Consider the following 18239-nt stretch of genomic DNA (forward strand, 5'->3'; position numbering starts at 1 on the left):
CAACATGATGTTGAAGCTGTTATTTTAAGGTAAAAAAAAGTTGCATAATGTTGCTTTAACTGATAAAATTTACTTTTATGAATTTTTCTTTTTTTTACATTGACATTCACATTTTTACTAATGGACATTTTCCATTAGTGCTCCTCTTTAGTGCTCTTTAGAGTCCACACAGTACAACTGTAGTTTATGTCAGTACTGTTTTTGTAACGGTAATTTGTCCTCCACGTATACCCCAGTCCCGCTTTCTTTCAATTGTTATAATTATCAACAAATACATTATTAACGTTTTATCAAATATTTATATACTGCTTTTTAAATGCTGACTGAAAGTGCGCTTATTGGTGTGGGCCTACAGGGCCTGTGTTTGCTGCCATTAGTCTCCAATTTGCTGCAGCACTGAGTGGGACATCACATGGTGAAGGGCAAGATGTCAGATAGAAAAGCTGCATTTTTAGCGTGTGTTTCCTGTGTCAACTATGTAATGTCTCCCTCCACTCTGGTTATCATAGACATGTAATTGTTGCCAAAGAAATCAAACTGTAGGTGCTGGGTGAGTGTTAACTTAGTTTCTACTTTTCTGAAAAATAATCACCATTTTTTGTGGCATCTCATTAATCATGCTTTAAATGACTACTCATCTGACCACAGATCAGTACTTCCCCCTGGTGGTTCAGTCGCTCTGTAACACCTTTAAGCACTAAGAGAGGGAGCCACCTGCAGCTCTTTGAACTGACCGCAAAAAAATGAGAAAAATAATCAAAATTTCTTTTTAAATCTGTGAAAATGGATGCAAGTCTTGTGTTTGATTAAAGTTACTCCAAACACATTTTGTCACTGCTTCTAAAGCACAGAGGAGTACGTATGTCTGACTAATGTAGCCTTTGAAACAGGTAACACCGTGCAAGTGGATCAACAGCACTTCTGCATAACCACTGTCCTCATAGGTTGTGTCATGGTAACTGTAAACATTATCAAAAATAGTGTAGGCTCCATGGAAGTGCAGCTACCATCATTAGTAATGAAGGCTGCAGAGGCTAATTATGCGTCAGCTGGACATGAAAACAAAAAGCTATTTGTCTTTAATTAGAGCACCATCATTAGTCTAACCAACTGTGACTGTAGGATTTCGCTGCTTGAAGAGCAAACGTGTTATCATACTTCACTGTCGGCCATGTCACAGTTACGCATGATGAGGACGTAGCGCCAAAAAGGTTCACCCGTTCCAGTCTTTTGACAACCTTATGGAGTATTAGGAAACTGGGCTCTCTACTGCAGGGGGTTAGCAGTGATACTACATTTTCACACCGCTACCCTCATCACCACTGAGTGGTTAAACACACCACCATGCAGATACGATGAATGAAGACAGACACAAAAAGCACAAAACAATGGCAATGTATTTTAAACACAAATCAAGAAACACTACAGACTCAAACTTTTTGGAGCAGAACAGCTTTTTTTTAATATATAAAAACTTCATACAAAGAAAATGTAAATCACAGCTGTTAGACCAGCAACATTTGAGGTTTTGAGAATCAGTAATATAATTTGGTAACATAATACTGTCAGAGACTAAACACCTTCATAAATATTTACCTATATACACTCAGATGTTATTTACATATTTGTTTTAAACCAAATCTACTAACCTGACAAAATGATGCTGCACTTTGTTCCCCAACAGACTTATTTTTTCAAACAGTAAATCACACAAACACTGAGTGACATTAAGCAAAGACAAAACAGCTAAAAGAACTCTTCAGCAAACAACAAGGAATTAACATAAAAATCCTTCAACATATTTTAAAACAAATTTGAACAAAAATAAATTGTCAGCTTTGAAAAAAATGAAAGTTCTGGCGTCAGTCTTTGGTTGTGATTTTCTGCTTCTTAGTCAAAAAATTTAATTATGACCATCAGTGTCACAGACGTACAGCCAACAGAAATGCACGGGTTCGTTTTTTCCTGATTTCATTGGATGTTTTCAGAGTCTGGATCATAAGCAGTTTCAAGGGAAAGAAAAGTATTTGAGGGACTGCAGTTTGGGTTCAGTGTGCCCACACCTCTTTGGCCCACAAATGATTGTGTCGAAGCCAGCACCGAGCAGAGGAAATGTCGAGGGTGAACACTTGCTCCTGTGAGGAGTTTACTGCTTTGTAGTGAATAAGTAGTTTAGGCTGAAGGATACAAGCTGCAGAGAGGAGGCGGCTTCCGGCTGAGAGGTACTCACTCTCACAACTTTGAGTCCTGGAGGAGGAAGCAGCAACACAATGTAAATACACATCATGTAACATGACCATGGTTGTTGCTCAGGCTGCAATTAATGAATATTTTCATTATTGATTAATAAATCTATTAACCATCAAGTCTATGAAGGGTAAAAAAATGAAAATGCTCATAACAATTCCCCAAAGTGCCATCTTCAATTCACTTATTTTGTCCAAACCAGTCCAAAACCTAAATTGAACCCAACCAGCAAATGTTTGACATTTCTGCTTGTAAAATCAGATTTTAAAATACTTAGCAACTTATTTTCTTTTGATTGATTAATCATTGCAGCTCTAGTTCTCACACACGTAATCACACACATTACCTTTTGAGAGTGATGCTGAGGCAGCAAGGGGTCGTCTCTGAAAGATGGATAACTGTTGCGTTGACAGTGATTAGCATCTCAAAGGTGAGAGCCAGCTCCACCTCCCCCAGTTCACAGGGAACGATCAGTGCCATGAAACCAGGGGGGGCCGACACACCCGGGTAGTACCCCACACTCAGAGAGTCTGATGAATAGGAGTTAAATTAAAATTAAAATATTAATCCAACAACAACAGCCAAACTCATTCATTTGTCTAGTCTTTCTGGTCAATGTTAATATAACTGAAGTAGACTATGATACTCACGTCTGAAGACTTCCCGTGCCCGGAGCCAGAGGTTTTGCTTGGCCAGTTTGTGTAGAAGTATCTGCAGCATAGCTTGGTCAACTGCCAGGTTTTTAGAGAGCATGAAGTCCACCGTGTCCGACGCTACAGGTAGTTTCTGTCTGTCCACACACACTTGCAGGTGAGAGTTAAACAGAGGGCAGTACCTGGAGATATTGATCAGGTCTGAGGAAAACAAAACACACAAACAATTAAATGCAAAAACATTCTGAAGGCTGCAAGTGGAATCTTCTTAAGGCTTTACAGATAAGCAACTAGACCTACTTACCTATTTAACTTTAAGGTCAGCCAGCATATTAAAATTCCATAAGGATTTTACATAAATATCATTGTTTTTTACCTTACAAGTAGGGGTGGGCGATATGGCAAAAATATCATATCACGATTTTTTAAAAATAAAATCACGATTTCGATTTTATCACGATCCTAAATCGAAAAAAGAACGATTTAGGCCAAAGAACCTTTCTGAACAGATTTTAATTTAAATAGTTGCAGTTTTGCCAACATGTGCAAACAACGTCAACATACTAAAAGGTAAACAACACTGATAAAGTGCACTCTTGCAACATAAAAGGTAGCTTTCAATAAACATGAAAGTAACATATCAATGAAGACATTACTGTTTGTTTTATTCAACACAGTCATTTGAACAGGATTTAAGTATATCAAAACACTAAATAGCTTATTGAAAAGGGTCAAATAAGTCCGTCAGTGGTCGGACTATCCGACGGGGGGGGGGGATATAGCGCATTTACCGTTTATTAGCGGCCAAGCGCGACCTGTGTGTGTCCGCACCCAAAAGAGGCGGCAGGTGGAGGGGCTAACTGGCAGAGATGAGAGATGGTGAAACGCTGTTTTGTTTTTGTTTTTTAAAAAGCGGCCAACTCCTCCGTCTGGCTTTCAGCCATGACTCTCCATGCGACTACCGCTACACACATAAACAAGGACGCGGGTAAGAAAGCACGTCACTGCTTGTAATTCGCTACGATTGGTCGGTCAGGTTGACGACGTAATACGTTTGGTGCGTCGGTGCATAAGCATAGAACTACAATTTATAGAATGTGCCCTAGACGATCCCTACGATCTCTGCACTTTGGCAGATCGTCTACACATTCTAATCCTTCACGATCTAATATCGTCATATCGCACACCCCTACTTACAAGTACTACATCTATTTGTCTTTTTTTTTTACTGCAGTGGGAAAACATGACAAAACACAGCTGCTCAGATTGATAAATGATTTGCCTAAAATTTGAGTCAAAGTCTTGTAAAATGTTTGGGAAAGTGTTGAGAGCTCACAGGATTGACTTCTGTCATTTACAAACAAGCTACACGTCTCAGCGTTATCCAAACACAGTTAGTTTATTCTGGGTCACACTGACTGATAGACGTGTCAAACAACCTCAGCATACATAGGTATAAAAATGGCATGTTTAATTTCAAAACAGTGATTTTTAACATTAAAGGCAATATTTATTTTTAATTCTCTCACCATTCGGCTCCTTGAGTCCAGGGAGGTTACAGAGAACGTCCAGCGTGTCTCTGTGAGATGTTTTCTCAGCCAGACGCATCAACACACGAGCCCTACTCTCCAGGTCAGCGGGCTCACACGGCCACAAGCTCGAACTCAGGAACCATTTGTTTTCTGAATTAACAGATGGAAAGACAAAACACAAAATATGCCATGTACAAGACAACAAGTAAAAGGACCAAAAACAGATGGTACATCTTGGTATATATTTCAAGTATCCCATAAAATATTGAATGGATGTAGTCTTTTTCGCTTTCTTTTCTACAACAGGGCATGTAGAGTACTTCTAGAGTACATCTGTCAGCTCACACTTAATGCAGAGAATTTACTACCCTGATTCGAAAAAAGTTGGGAGGTTGTGTAAAATATAAATAAAACCAGACTGCAAAGTAACTGTTGACCGACAACAGTTTTACTTTTTATGTATTCCCCTTAACTTAGACACACTTAATTGTCATTCAGTGAGCAACAAGTGAACACGGAACGAAATTTCGTTTCAGAGGCTCAGCATAGAATTAAAAAATGAAAGTATATCAAAAAAAACAAAAAAAATACCACAATAAGAATAATACATATCAAAAACAAACATATTGGAAGTGCAAATTATTGAAAGTGACATTAAGAGTACAGGTTAAGTGGTCTGGCTGCTCAGAAGCACATTTCTCCATGCTGGTAAATTCTGCTTCATAGAGCTGATCTTTATAATAACCTCATGAATTCATAAAGTATCGCCTTTTATGTGTTCCTGACACGCAGAACGGTGCATCTTTGGCAACAATGAAATTAAAGGGACAATGGACTTGTACAATCATCAGTAGGGAGAGGTTTTTTGATGCCTGCAGCCTGTATGACTGTGTTCAAGTGTCTGCTTCTCATGTCTGAGGATTAAATACATAACACAACTACAAACAGCAGTGACACGATGTTCAAGAGATGATCAGTGTGTTTTCTTGCCACATTTGCTAGTGGCACGCAGATAAAATTTAACAGAAAATGAAACTATCACTGCAGAATGTGAGCCGACCACGGAGCAACGCACCACAGCACAACACACTCTGTCTGAACAGCCTGATTAGTTAAATGGGCGCTATGGGTCATATTGCTAACATTTTTATGTAGACCATAAAACCATGATTATGATTGTGAATTAATAATTAATTAATTAATTAATAATTTTTACATGAAAGCCATTTTAGATTTGTGGGAATCAGCATCGAGTATTGTATTATTACCAATCTGAAAATGTCTAAAATGTCTGACAGTGTACCATCAAATGATCCGATCAAAACACACTATCTGCTTCCAAACACAATTAAACTAATTTATCCAACAACAATATAAATATTAATTTTGTTTAACAGGTGATTCATATCAGATACTTCACCTTACTATACCTCTATATTCAAACCACTGATACTTTGATACCAAGTATATTTTAATTTGAGGCAAAAAGGCAGGCTATACGTCACATCCGTGAGTTGTCAAACTGTGCATGAGGTCAGCTAAGCCAATCACAGCTACCTCTGCACTCGAGGGTCAGAACTGTTACCTCGGAGGGTGTTTAGAGCTCCCTCAACGCTGCCACTGAGGAGGAAGAGCTCTGTGGCCACAGTGACCAGGTAGCAGCATGACGCTCCATCCTCGTTCCCAAATAAACCCTTCAGTGTGGCGTAGTTGACTTTGGAAGTGGACAGCACCTCCACCACCCTCCGACCCTACACGCACGCACCAAACACACATACAAGGTAACATCCATTTGCTAACATTGCAGCATCTCAGATTGATCATCTTTTGAAAAATGTGATGTTCTGTCATAACGTCGTTGTATATTGGCAGCATTTTTGTGTTTCAGTATTACAAAAAAAAAAAACTATACATGTGTGCGTAACAAAAAAGAAGAACATAGAGCTGATTTGATTAATTTCGATGTTTGTTTTTTTAACAATATGGAAATCAATTTGTTAAAATGTAAGTTAACAGGCTTTTTTCATTCAATAACACCGATTATACCTGGATACTTATGCTCACTTAAGTCAAGACAGCCCAGGAAAGGGCAACATCAATGATGTGCAATAGGAATGCATCATTTCCAGGACTGTCCTGACTCAAGATGGCTCAAGAGGGCCATGACAGAGATCAGATGTAAACATGAGTTTATGTACCTTAGCCCACTGATGTGTTTTGTAGTATCTTAACATGAGAGAGACTCCGATTCTGCCTAAAAAGCTCTTGACCAGGCTGTCTTCATCTTCATTCTGACACACTAAAAACAAGAATAATCAAATTTTCAGAAGTCAACATGGGAAATTAGTCACTACAAATTACATAACATAACAGGTTTCTACCTGTCTCAGCGAAGGTGGCAAATGGCAGTGACAGTTTGTCTTTGCTCTCAGACAGCAGTGCTATAGCGATACGACCACTGATTTGCTCCATGTGGTTGAGACGGTGGCTGGGTGGACAGTTGGACTTGAAGACCTCCCCCATCCGCCTCCAGTCCTCTTGCTTTGTACAAAGCTGTAAAAACAGAAAAGCAGGCGTGAATACAATGAATTCAGAAATATACATTTTTTGGAGAAGTTGACAAAAGTAGTCGACTGAAGAGAAGAACCAACCTCTATTTCCACAATGGCATGGGCCAAATTCAGGTACTCTGGAAAGGGTGCATTGGTGGATAACCTTTCATAATGAAAAAATTAGAGATTGGACAACTTACATTAAAAATAAATAAAAGGCACACAACATTTCACAAATAGTTATAAATATATATAATATAAATGACTACTTGTTTAAGAGTGTTGTGACTGAGTTCGTGTTCGATATGTTGGGGCTAAAGAAGTATCACTTACTTGTGGTTGCCAGACAGCGAGTTTGGAGAGACTGTCTGCTGGACCTCAGGAGTGTTTTTTACACAGTCAAGGCAGTCCAAGCTCAGCACGAGGCCAACACTGGCCATCTGTCAGCAAATATGTACAATTAATTCTTCCACATGAAGCATAAGAAACATGAAGAAATATCATTTTTTAACTCAAAGTGTGTGGGAATCAATGTTAGAGTTTGATTTCCTGCACGCATTTCGTTCCAATTCACAAGGTGTTGATTCGATTAAATTCAATATCGATTCAGCTGGGAATGTTTAAGTTACAGAGCTAATGTTGCTTGAATTAAAAGAGAAGTCATGCCGTAAATTGTAGAAGGAACCCTCTAACCTGGTGCATTACTAAAAATAGGAATGTTTACATTAAGAATCGAATAAAATGTTTGGGACGTTTGTGGTTAAATTCTGCCTATGAATGGAATAGTATTATGATTTTAGCCTCTAATTACAAAAATGCTGTAATGAAAGAACAGGTATTTCAACCAAGAAAACATTTCTAAACAACCTTTGTGGACATTCAAATAGAGACTTGAATGCACCATCAAGTCCCTGTCAGCACCCACATGCTTTGATGTAAAAAGCAAGGTAGATTTCAGAGTTTATGAGGCGCACCTGAATGCCCCATGAAATCATGGTGCTGTATGTGGGATTCTCAGACACAGACAGAGGAGCAGAAGCAGCCCGTCCGTTAACGACACCATAACACGGTACAGACTCTCAGGACGGATTTTAATTACATGTCTGCTTTGGTTCTAACATTTATCTGCCAGTGCGAAACAAATCTACCAGCATTTGGCATTTGGTGGGTGTTAATTTTGGATGTGCATCCATGGAAAAAGGCATATATTTAAAGATCAATGTCTGGATTTAATTTTATGAATCACTATCAATCTGAATCGGAAAATCATTTTTGTTTTTTTTAAACCCAGCCCTGGTCAACATACCTTGGATGTGAGCTGTATGAGTTCAGGTACAAAACCCATTAGACCTTTTTCTCTCACAAAGTTGAAGAGAGCCAACAGGAACTCATGGCCAGGCTAACAAGACAGGAAGACAGAGTTCAACATTTATTCTTGTGGCCTTAATAATAATTAAAATAGAGCATGCCCTGCCCTCTACTGGACTACAAGCTGTACTGCAGCATGACAATTGTTCAAAGATGGGTGAAAACTTCACTGACCACTATCTTGTGGGCCAAGCTGACGCTGAGGACTGAGAAGACATCAGACACCAGGCTCGCTTTGAGCAGAGCCCAGAGGAGATTCAGAAGCACCGGCATGGAGAAATACACTCCTGGTGGGTTGTTGTGGTAGTAGCCCGTAAACACAGCTCCTGGTAGAGAGGACAGATGTTGACGTTAAGGTAAAATAAAACTTAAATGAGGACATTTAAACAAACATTTGCTTTGGAGTAACATTCTGTTTAATTCACCCATGAACACTGTATAAACTGTGTCCATTTGGGGTTAAATTATTGGACAATCTAAAACCTTGCCTGCTTTTTGAAGGCACATTGGGTTTTTGATGAATCGTGAAACAGTTTCAACGCAGAACTGAAAGAGAAGGAAAAAAGGTAAAGTGACTCCACAATTCTGTAGTGTGGACTTACAGCTACAGCACAGCAGAGGGTGATGTTGCCTCAGAAAGCTTTAGCATTACTTCACTTTCCAGCCAATGGCTTTGAACATCAGATCTAAGTGACTTAAATATCTACTTTCCTTGATGAAAGAAAGGTCCGGTATAGATCTGTCCATCCCTGCAGTGTATTAATGGTTTGAATTGCTGCAGACAAGTTAAAAAAATATTAATTTCATTCAGAGCGTACCTTCTCGTCCCCCTCCACAGGCACATGCTGGAAGTGACACATCTTGAACCCACAGGACAGCGACTCACTGAAGTACTGCCTGCAGTACTGAGGGTTGACAGGAGGAGAGAGTCACTACATTACTTCTTTTAAATTAAAAAAATCATGTCTGCAGCAGGAGAATCAACGACAAAATTTTATTAAATACCATTAACAAGCTGAGCGGCTATGAAATACATCTCTAGGCATTACTTTTCTGCCTGTAGCCAAATATTCATCAATACTATGATGTCTGAAAAATTGATCTTTTAATTTAACTAAATTAAAACTCATCTCGGTTTTCCAAAATATGAATCCTATACATGAATTTAATGGTGCATTTAAGTTTTAAAATTATGTTCGTTGCCTAAACCCGTGTGCACCAGCACACTTTGAACCTTATTTCTGATGTTTCTCCTGCATCGTATCTGGTCATACAGTTAAGGTGCTTTTTTCCCCTTTACATTGGAATAATTCTTAAAAAGGTCTCACATGACAAAAATGTTTCTAATTTCACATCAGAACGCACAGAGCGGATAACCTGGCCCCAAGTATATTTATTCCAGGGTTGTTTACAGCCATCAGACACATATTCAATTCTTCAAGACCTCTGAAAGATTATTTTTAACCAAATTCTAAAATCTTAATCTTAATCTTTTTCTAATTCAAGTATAAAAAGTAAGACCTTATGAAGAATGAACTATATGTGGTCCAGTGCAGAGGTAAATTAAATTAGATAAAATTATTGGCGATTAAGACCTTACAAATTCAAATGTAATGACTTTTAAGGCCTTCATATATAAAAACTAGAATTTTAGATATTTTAAAGGACTTGAACACAACATGATTTAGTCACACGTCATCTTTTTATGTTCTTTAAAAATCACATGTGGCGCAACCTTTCAGAAATAATCATACTATGCTATTCTTTCTAGAACTGACACACCACTACTACAAATGAAGCACAAAAATTTGTTTTGTTCTTTGCTCTTTACAATTATCCATTACCCCAGGCATTGAGTTACAGAGATCCCGCAGCTATCTCGTTTTATATTCACATTTGTTCGTATTTAAACATTCTTCAGTCTTCGGTATGGACTCACACTTGAAAACTAGCCCCCAGTGTCAACGGGTCATATCTTACCACCTAGAGAAACTTGTCTAGCACCGATTCATTTTTGCCAGATTCTTTAGAAAAATACAATGCATTCTAAAGCCAATAAACATGCTCAAAAAAGTGGTAATTTTAGTGTTAAGACAGTGACTGTTGTTTATTTTCCTACTTACAGTTACAGATTTCTGGTGCCTAGTGTCGGCCATGTTTACTGGGTTTGTGATCCATGGTCCTGTGCAGAGAGCAAAGGAGCAAAAGAACAGTCATATACAGAAATTCAAGATTTTACTCTACATAAGACACACCAGACTGAACAGTTATGTCGTCAACAGAATTAAAAGTTATCCTGCAGACAAGATGCAAAAAGTGACACCAGTTTAAAAATGTGTCTCCGTCTCTATGCTGTTTTAATTCCACTCACCATTTTTGACGCTCATAAGTGGAGGGATGTGATTGTGCAGGGAGTTCACAGTCTGGATGGGATGGCTCCTATTACAGGACATAAACACAGTGATTATCAAAATAATGAAAGATAACTGGGCCAAAGACATGTTTCAATGTGTGACAAACAGCTACCTTTCCTGGCCTTTGCTTTCATGATTGTTGTTGGCATCAGGCTGACCCTGTTCAAAAACACCAAACATATTTAACATAGTAAGCAGTAACTGTTTGTAGTTAACTAAGACTGTTTGGTAACAATTATGTGCCATTACATCTTCCATAATTCATCCATGACATCTTATCTTAATGCAGCAGACACAGTGCTCTGCTAGTAGTGTGCATGTTGTTATGTGAAATTATGAACAGGTTTATTAATTCCTGCAAAATCCTAGGTGGATTTAGCTGAAACTATTATTTCAAAAAGGTACCCAACACAGATTATTTCGGAATATTGCATTCTGCTCCTTGTCTCTTTTCATTCTAGTTGGGGGAGGCATTGTAAATGTTTTGTTTCTCTACAACTGCTATGAAGTTATACTGGTGCTTTTGCAGACAGTCCCAGGAAGTGTTGTCCTTGTCCACTATATGACACAGCATTAGACGCACTACATTACCATTTTTTCGGTTTGCTTTTCTGTGGCAGACCATGTGCTGCTTTGGGTTTTGGAAGGCGAGTTGCTACACTTGGGTCTCCAGGGCCTGGTGTTGCTCTCCTCTGAAAAATACAAACAAACAAAAATTTAAATCACAGGATGGTTTTAGAATAAAATACTACACATTTAATAAACTTATTTTTTATGTAAGGAGTTAAGAGTTACACATCAGCTGGGAAATTGATGCATTGCTCAGTCTGCAAAGAGCATTTAGTAGTACTGGGCGGTATACCGGTTCACACCGAATACCGGTGTATATTTTTGTTATGATATGAATTTTTAATGTACCGCCATACCGGTGTATTTGATTACACGCTGTGCGACACTGTTGCAGACCGGACCCTTTTCAATGTTGCGCTTCTAACGCGTGGTGTGACTGCGAGGCGTGGTGAGGGTAAACAGTAGTGCTCTGGTGTTACGTTACGGTGAAGATGGATAGGATAGACATTAGCCTCATTCACACTGCCGTTTCAATGCGGGGATCCTGCGCCAATTCTCCGCATCCTCCTTTGTGTGAAAGTCTCAGATGCGGCGAGGGGTGAAATTTCGCTGCGCCTCTGATGCAGCTCTGGAGGTAATATCAGAGGCGCAGTATTGGCGAACCGAACCAGTATGAACGGATAAGCCGGCGGCGCAGAGTGAAAGTGTGTCGGTCTAATGGTGTTCACTGTCTGATAACTGCACAGGTCCTTCATTCAACAAAATATAGATAAATGTCCCACAAAGCAACGTTACATGACCATACCACAGTAACGTAGTAACTGGTCGTGTCTTTGGCAACTTATATGAGGAAAAAAATACTGCAGTTATTCGTGGAGAAGTGCCTGTCCGACCGACTATTTCTGCCCAAAAAACAGCGTTTGTCCCCGGCAAAAAACTTTAACTCACCAACTGTTTGTCGCGGTGAAATAAATCACCACCATGGTCAGCCCTCCCGACCGAGACTTCAGTGAACTTTCCCCCATAAACAGCCTCCCTCCCCGCGAGTGATAGAGTCAGACAGTGTCCCGTTTACTGATGGTGATTATGTTATTAAGAGAAAAACGTAACTGTCATTTTCCAGGGTGTTTGGTGTGTCAGGATCCCAATCACAGCACATTATGACAGCATCCATATGATTATAAACAGTCAGCAGGTACATGTTTAGATTAACAGGAGGACACAGGGAAACACCTTGAAAAAAACACATACGTCAACATCATGACGTGTACCGTCACACCTCTTTTGGAGCCGCGGCCTCTTCACCAAGTCACACTTGTTTTATATTTCCTTTTTAGATTTACTTGAATACTGTGTAATGTACCTGGGCTTGAACTTGAAGCAAAAGTATAATTATTACAAGTTGCACTACTTTTTGTATTGGTTTTATAAAAGATGTTTGTGAAATCTGCACAGTAAAAGTTCTGAGTTTTGACTGCAATTGTCTTTGCATTCTGATTCCTCACTTCATTAGAATCATGAGTGGCTCTTTTTTGTAAACAGCATCATTTTCTGGGGCCATGCAAACCTGTATTACTACTAGTGTGGAATTATTCTACAATATTCACTCATCATGACAGTAAAATAGACCATCCTAAGTCAATCTACTGAAGTAATTCCTCTCTCAACCAGTAGAAAATGCCGTGAACACCTAATTATGCATGAAAAAAAAAAATACCGTCATATACCATGAAACCGTTAGAATTTTGAAAAATACACATTTTACACACACACACACACACACACACACACACTTTTGGTCATACCAATTTAGAATTTAGCATAAAAAAATCTGCACAAACATGATTTATTTGATAGAGATGTCTATGACTAGTGTGTTCTACTCTGGTTAATTTAAATTTGTGTCTCACAAGTGACTAGTAGGCTAGAAAATACCCAGTATGAGGATCTGTAGCCTCAGCTAGTGTCTATGCATCAATGCCATTACCAATTAGCAATGAGCATGTGATACAATCTAAAATATATATCATATAATGGATTCTGACTGGTGCACTGTCCATACCTGTGATATCAGGGCTGTCGCAGTGAAAATCAATACTAACTGGGGTCAATCTGAAACACAAATAACACAGTAATTTCATTTGTAATGAACAACACAATTCATCTGTGACTGTCAGGAGATGCTATCAAACATGAGACCTTACCTTTGTTCAAACTGTGCTCCGTCCGTCCTTGGCAGCAGCTTTTTCACCACTGCAACAGGTCTGTTTCTAGGGGCCTGAGTAAGCCTGGCAGGGCCCAGTTTCAGTACACTTTCCTGGGTGAGGTTTTCAAACAGCTCTGGGTCTTCCTGAATCACATCGACAAGCAGGATATCATGCTCGTAAGCTGTGAACTCATCCAAAATGCACTGCTGAGTATCACCAGCTGCCTCTGTTTTAATCTGATCCCTTTCATTGCAGGCTATTTCAGATGGACTTGAACCCTCGTCTCGAGCAGAACATAGCTCTTCATCATGACTGAAGGTTACACGATCCTCTTCATCACTGCTGGGAGCAGAGCAAGGTTCTGTAAGAACACCTGAGGCAACGGTTGCCTTTATTTGAGGGTCCGAGGGAAGTTGGTCAGATTGTTTGTTACCCTGTTCCACATCATCTTCACAGTCAGTTTGATCCTGGCTTTCCTCTCCATTACAATCATTTTCTTCATTGGTGCTAGGAGAAGACTGGGGTTCGCTTAGAGGAGTCCGAGGTTTGAAATTCGTTGAGGATCCTTCCAATTCTTCAATATCATGTTCGAGAAAATCCTTGGCATTTTCATTATTGGTGTTAACAATTTGTGGCATGTGACATCCAGGTGACATTTTGCGTTTGCAGGTGCCTTTTTTTATTTCCTCCTCCTCTTCATCCGGACAGCCTGGGCTTTTGGGCAGGAAGCTTGTCCATGAGTGCCGTTGTGGTGAAGTGACAGGGGAGAGCATTGTTGGAAGCATAAACTCGGTTTCTACACACTTTCCTGTGAGAGCATTGTGCAACGAGCTCTCTTGCAGAAGATGATGGTTAATGGGGCTTGTTTTGTAATATGGCTCCAGCTTTGGTGGGCACCTGCCTCTGACAATTTCTTCATTGCTCTCTTGCTCATCTTGAGGCAGGAGGAGGGAGGATTCACATGAATGAAAAAAGTCAGAGTTGTGCGGAGAAGGAGAGGATGAGGAACTGCATGTCATTCTGGTTTCTTCGCAGTAGAACAATGTCTTTTCCACTGCTTTGGTTAAAGAAGAATGAGACAAGCCAACACTTTTGACTTTGCTCAGAAGGAACGATGAAGGCGGGAGAGAGGACAGTGTGGCTGAGGGGCTGCTCAAACCACCCTGCGTGAATGCAGATGACATGGAAGACAAACTGGTAGCAGTTTCCCAGTCACTCAGGCCGAGTGCTGAGGGGGACGGGGTAGAGGTGGAGCTGTCGGTTTGAGGTCCATTAACTGGCAAAGATGAGGCTGAGGCTGCTTCCGTGCCAGGCTCTTTTCCATGCTGACTTGGCCTGGATAGAGTAGCTGTATCTGAGGGAAGACCGGTTAGTGATTCTTCAGGCTCCATTAGGTGAGGCGCAAACTCTATGTTTCTGTTGTCTGAACAGTATGAAGACATATTACCATGTCTTTTTCGATTTCTCTCTGCTAAAATGCTTTCTCCATCCTCTTCTAGATTCTCGTCAATTTGATGAGAAGTCTGATGAGTGGTGTCTGAAGAGGAGTCTGTAGGTTCATTTGGGAGTGTTTCATTGGTCCGGCTGCTGGGTAAACCTGGCAGCTTTTGGTTTATTTGAGAGTCACTGTCATCAGATGGATCTACAGGCTGTGCTTCACATGCTGTGGTACCAGCATTTGTTTTAAGGGTCCGGCCACTGTTAGCGAAGGGCCAGGACATGTATGTGCGTGCACACAAAAAATGTTTTTTTCTGAAATAAACTCTCACTCTCTGGCAGGTGAGAGACTCTTGGTCATCCCTATCCACCTCGTTCCTCTCACAGAACAGCTCTGATGACATCTGTGCTGCATCAGATTCTTTCTCACCACAAGGTTTCTTGTGGACACAGTTTTCTTCCACAGCTGAGCCAAAAGTGCTGCTGCCCCCAACTGCATGCTCTGAACACGACTGGCTGTCATCAGATGTCCAAAAGCAAGTTTTCTCTTTGTCTCTGGAGTCAGTTTTTGCTGGGTTTTTGCAACCAATGCTTTTTAAATCCGGGGTGGATGAAAAATTCCTATCTTGGGCACTCTCCCCAAGCTTTATTCTTTTGTCTGTGCGAATCTCAGCTCCCATGAGGTGAGATCCTGGCCCAGGATCCTCCCCATCATCTCTGTCCCACATGCCAGACCTGCACTCTCCCTTTTTTGCACGTTTACCTAGTAAGAAAGAAGCAGAACAGGTTGCAGAACCTTCACTTGTCCTGCTCTTGAGGAAACGACATGTGGTATGACTGGATAACGTCTGTGCATCTGTACGTTCTTTCAGGTGCCTCTGGTGTTCAGCCAGACTCTGAGACGGACAGGCGCTCTTCTCAGACTGAACCCTGGCACAAAACTCTTTTTTTCTTGCCAGAGCACCTTCCTTGTTTTCATGTTTGTTATGCCCCAAACAACCGGGCCCAAACCGAAATCCAGCTCTCATGTCCTTGAAGCAATGCACAACTTTGGTCTTGAGAACATCCGGCAACACGAAGCCAGAATCATGGCACAAGGCATCACAGTTTTGGGCTACGTCACAAAGCGCCACCTTTGGGTACTGGCCTATCCATATGATAATCTTCTGAGAGGACTCAACAACTTTGTTTCCTTCTTTGAGATTTACCTCAACCATAGGCTGCTCTGGCACTGGGCTACTGCTTTTTTGCTCTTGCTTACCCAACCTCTTCCGCTGAACAGCAATATATTTACAGTCACCACAGAGATCACAGCCGAAGACTTTGAAAGCTCTTCTCAAAGACCCTTCTGAACCAGCAAGTCCAGTGGGGCTTGGGTGAGTGTTTCTATCAACGTCTGAAAGTGGAAACAAAAACTTGTCAAATAGTGCAGAAGTGAATGCAACAATTTCAAGTCGGGGTTGGGTTGACTGCATGGATTCCCACCAGAGTCAACCGCACTGTCTGGATGAAACTGTCCCAAAGGGGCAGTGCATATCCAACATCACTACACAGCGTTTTAATCTGCTTTGTCACAATGTGATAGATTTGATTGAGAACTGGTAAGCAGAGAAGATTACAGAACCCCAATGGAGATGTTTAAACTTAACCCCCCCTTTTTTTTTTTAGTAAAACGTCCTGGCCCATTATCAAATTAATCCAAATGATAAATCAAGCTCAGTCTGAATCACAACAAATCAAAAGTCCTCCAGGTGGCTTCCCAAGAGCAATCTAAATAAAGAGCCCTGAGGGTCAAAGCTAGCAGTGTGCAGGGGTCTCTTCAAAACATGGCAGTCCACCTGGAGCGGTTTACCTCACTGGTGTTAGCTGCCAGTTAGCATCTTTAATAATTCAGTTTAGGAAAAAAAAATTCTGGCCTCGAAAATTTCAGTGGTACTTGTGGCACTGATTTTAACGAACCCCCTTAAAACGTTAGTTATCCACTGACTGAAAACCTTTCACGTACTGAGGTCAGTAAACAAAACATGTAGCCGCGTTGTTAGCTTAGCAAAAAAACAGCACGTTAGCATAAAGTTAGCGACACGTTTTTACCTACCAAAAAATGCTCAGTTACAAACTGTTAGCTGGAGTCCAGTGCCAGTAACTTAACGCTTTTTCTGATGACTGATTAACTAACCAAACTTGAGCAAACACAGCTAAAGTGCACCTTACTTGACAGTGTGGTGGGTTGGCCGGTTGGCACTTGTCCTGCGATTGCAGCGGCGGACTGAGGATCCCACCCAGCGGATCTGGCCTTCACTGTGCTTTGACCCGCTCTGGCCCTGACCCTGCCGCTTTTAGCAACGTGGGTCACACGACTTTTACGTTTAATCGGCCCTTGTTTGAATTTACCTCTACCAGATGCTTTACCTACATTTGACTTTAGATCCAATGGTTTTTCGCTCTTAGGGATCTTAGTGACCACGCTACCTAACTTAATCTGGGACATTTTGCACCTCGGTGTCACCCGGCGGTGCACCGCTGCCTGTTTAAGCAACGTCTGAACGTGGTCTGAATCAGTGCAGAAGCACCAAGTACACCTGAACCTGAGGAAGCTGAGCTTTCTGAGGTAGTTCTGCCTGCTCTTGCTCCTGGTGTTTGGTTTGCTCTGGTGATACTTGCCTCTAGTGAGCGGACCCTGTAGTTTTAACTCCCTGCTTTCATTACCTTTGCATGACACAATGTTATTTCTCCTCCTTGCCTTCTGCGTACCTACGCAGTTCTCCACCGGCTCTTCCTCAGGGATGTTAGCGGTCAGTTTTTCCTGGCCCATTTGTTCTGTTAACAAAGTTTGGACGGGTTCATTGTTGCTAGAGACTGTCTCTTTCACTGACACTGGTTCAGAAACTAGCTGGTTTTCCTTGGTTTGAGGGTCAGCTGTAGCGGTATTCAGCGACGTCGGGACTCGTCTCCGCCGCGGTGCCGTTTTCAGCCCAATAACGTCTTTTATCGCGTCTCGGTTAAGTTTCACCCTGCTGGAACACGGGAACATGCTGCCAGTTAAAACAACGACTATCAAAAGTTACTAAATAGTGCTATTAAAAGCGCTTTCGAGTGAGGGTTGAACTTTTTACAATTAAACCTCCGTTACGACGCCAACACTAGCTCCGACCATCTTTCCCTGCTGCTCTGATTTATTCTCTACACGTTGACATGGGAACGAAGGTGTGTGCTGGCCATTGCGCATGCGCATTGTGTCTTATCTGGACATTCCTTTCAT

The 18239-nt window shown here is 40.9% G+C and overlaps 1 protein-coding gene across 6 annotated transcripts; it reads right to left on the reverse strand.

The window, feature by feature from the left end:
- Positions 1-1437: 1437 nt before the first annotated feature.
- On the reverse strand, positions 1438-18175 carry topaz1 (testis and ovary specific TOPAZ 1). 6 transcript variants are annotated; one of them, XM_084379610.1, is made up of 21 exons: positions 17192-18175; positions 13541-16376; positions 13399-13448; positions 11358-11458; positions 10879-10925; positions 10724-10791; positions 10476-10534; positions 9171-9257; positions 8841-8898; positions 8527-8678; positions 8291-8383; positions 7318-7424; positions 7084-7147; positions 6814-6985; positions 6631-6731; positions 6018-6183; positions 4430-4582; positions 2898-3101; positions 2594-2777; positions 2189-2247; positions 1438-1991 (listed from the first exon to the last, which is right to left on the reverse strand). In XM_084379610.1, exons 1-21 carry the CDS (start codon positions 18009-18011, stop codon positions 1972-1974), a joined length of 5601 nt encoding a protein of 1866 aa, XP_084235736.1. In that variant the 5' UTR covers positions 18012-18175; the 3' UTR covers positions 1438-1971. The 6 variants fall into 6 exon arrangements, with proteins under 6 accessions (XP_084235736.1, XP_084235735.1, XP_084235738.1 ...); XM_084379609.1 differs by having other exon boundaries at positions 1438-2247; XM_084379612.1 differs by having other exon boundaries at positions 1438-2247; positions 17732-18173.
- Positions 18176-18239: the final 64 nt, after the last annotated feature.

Source organism: Pagrus pagrus (assembly GCF_965226575.1).
Source record: "Pagrus pagrus genome assembly, chromosome: 17".
In the NCBI taxonomy this organism is placed as follows: Eukaryota; Metazoa; Chordata; class Actinopteri; order Spariformes; family Sparidae; genus Pagrus; species Pagrus pagrus.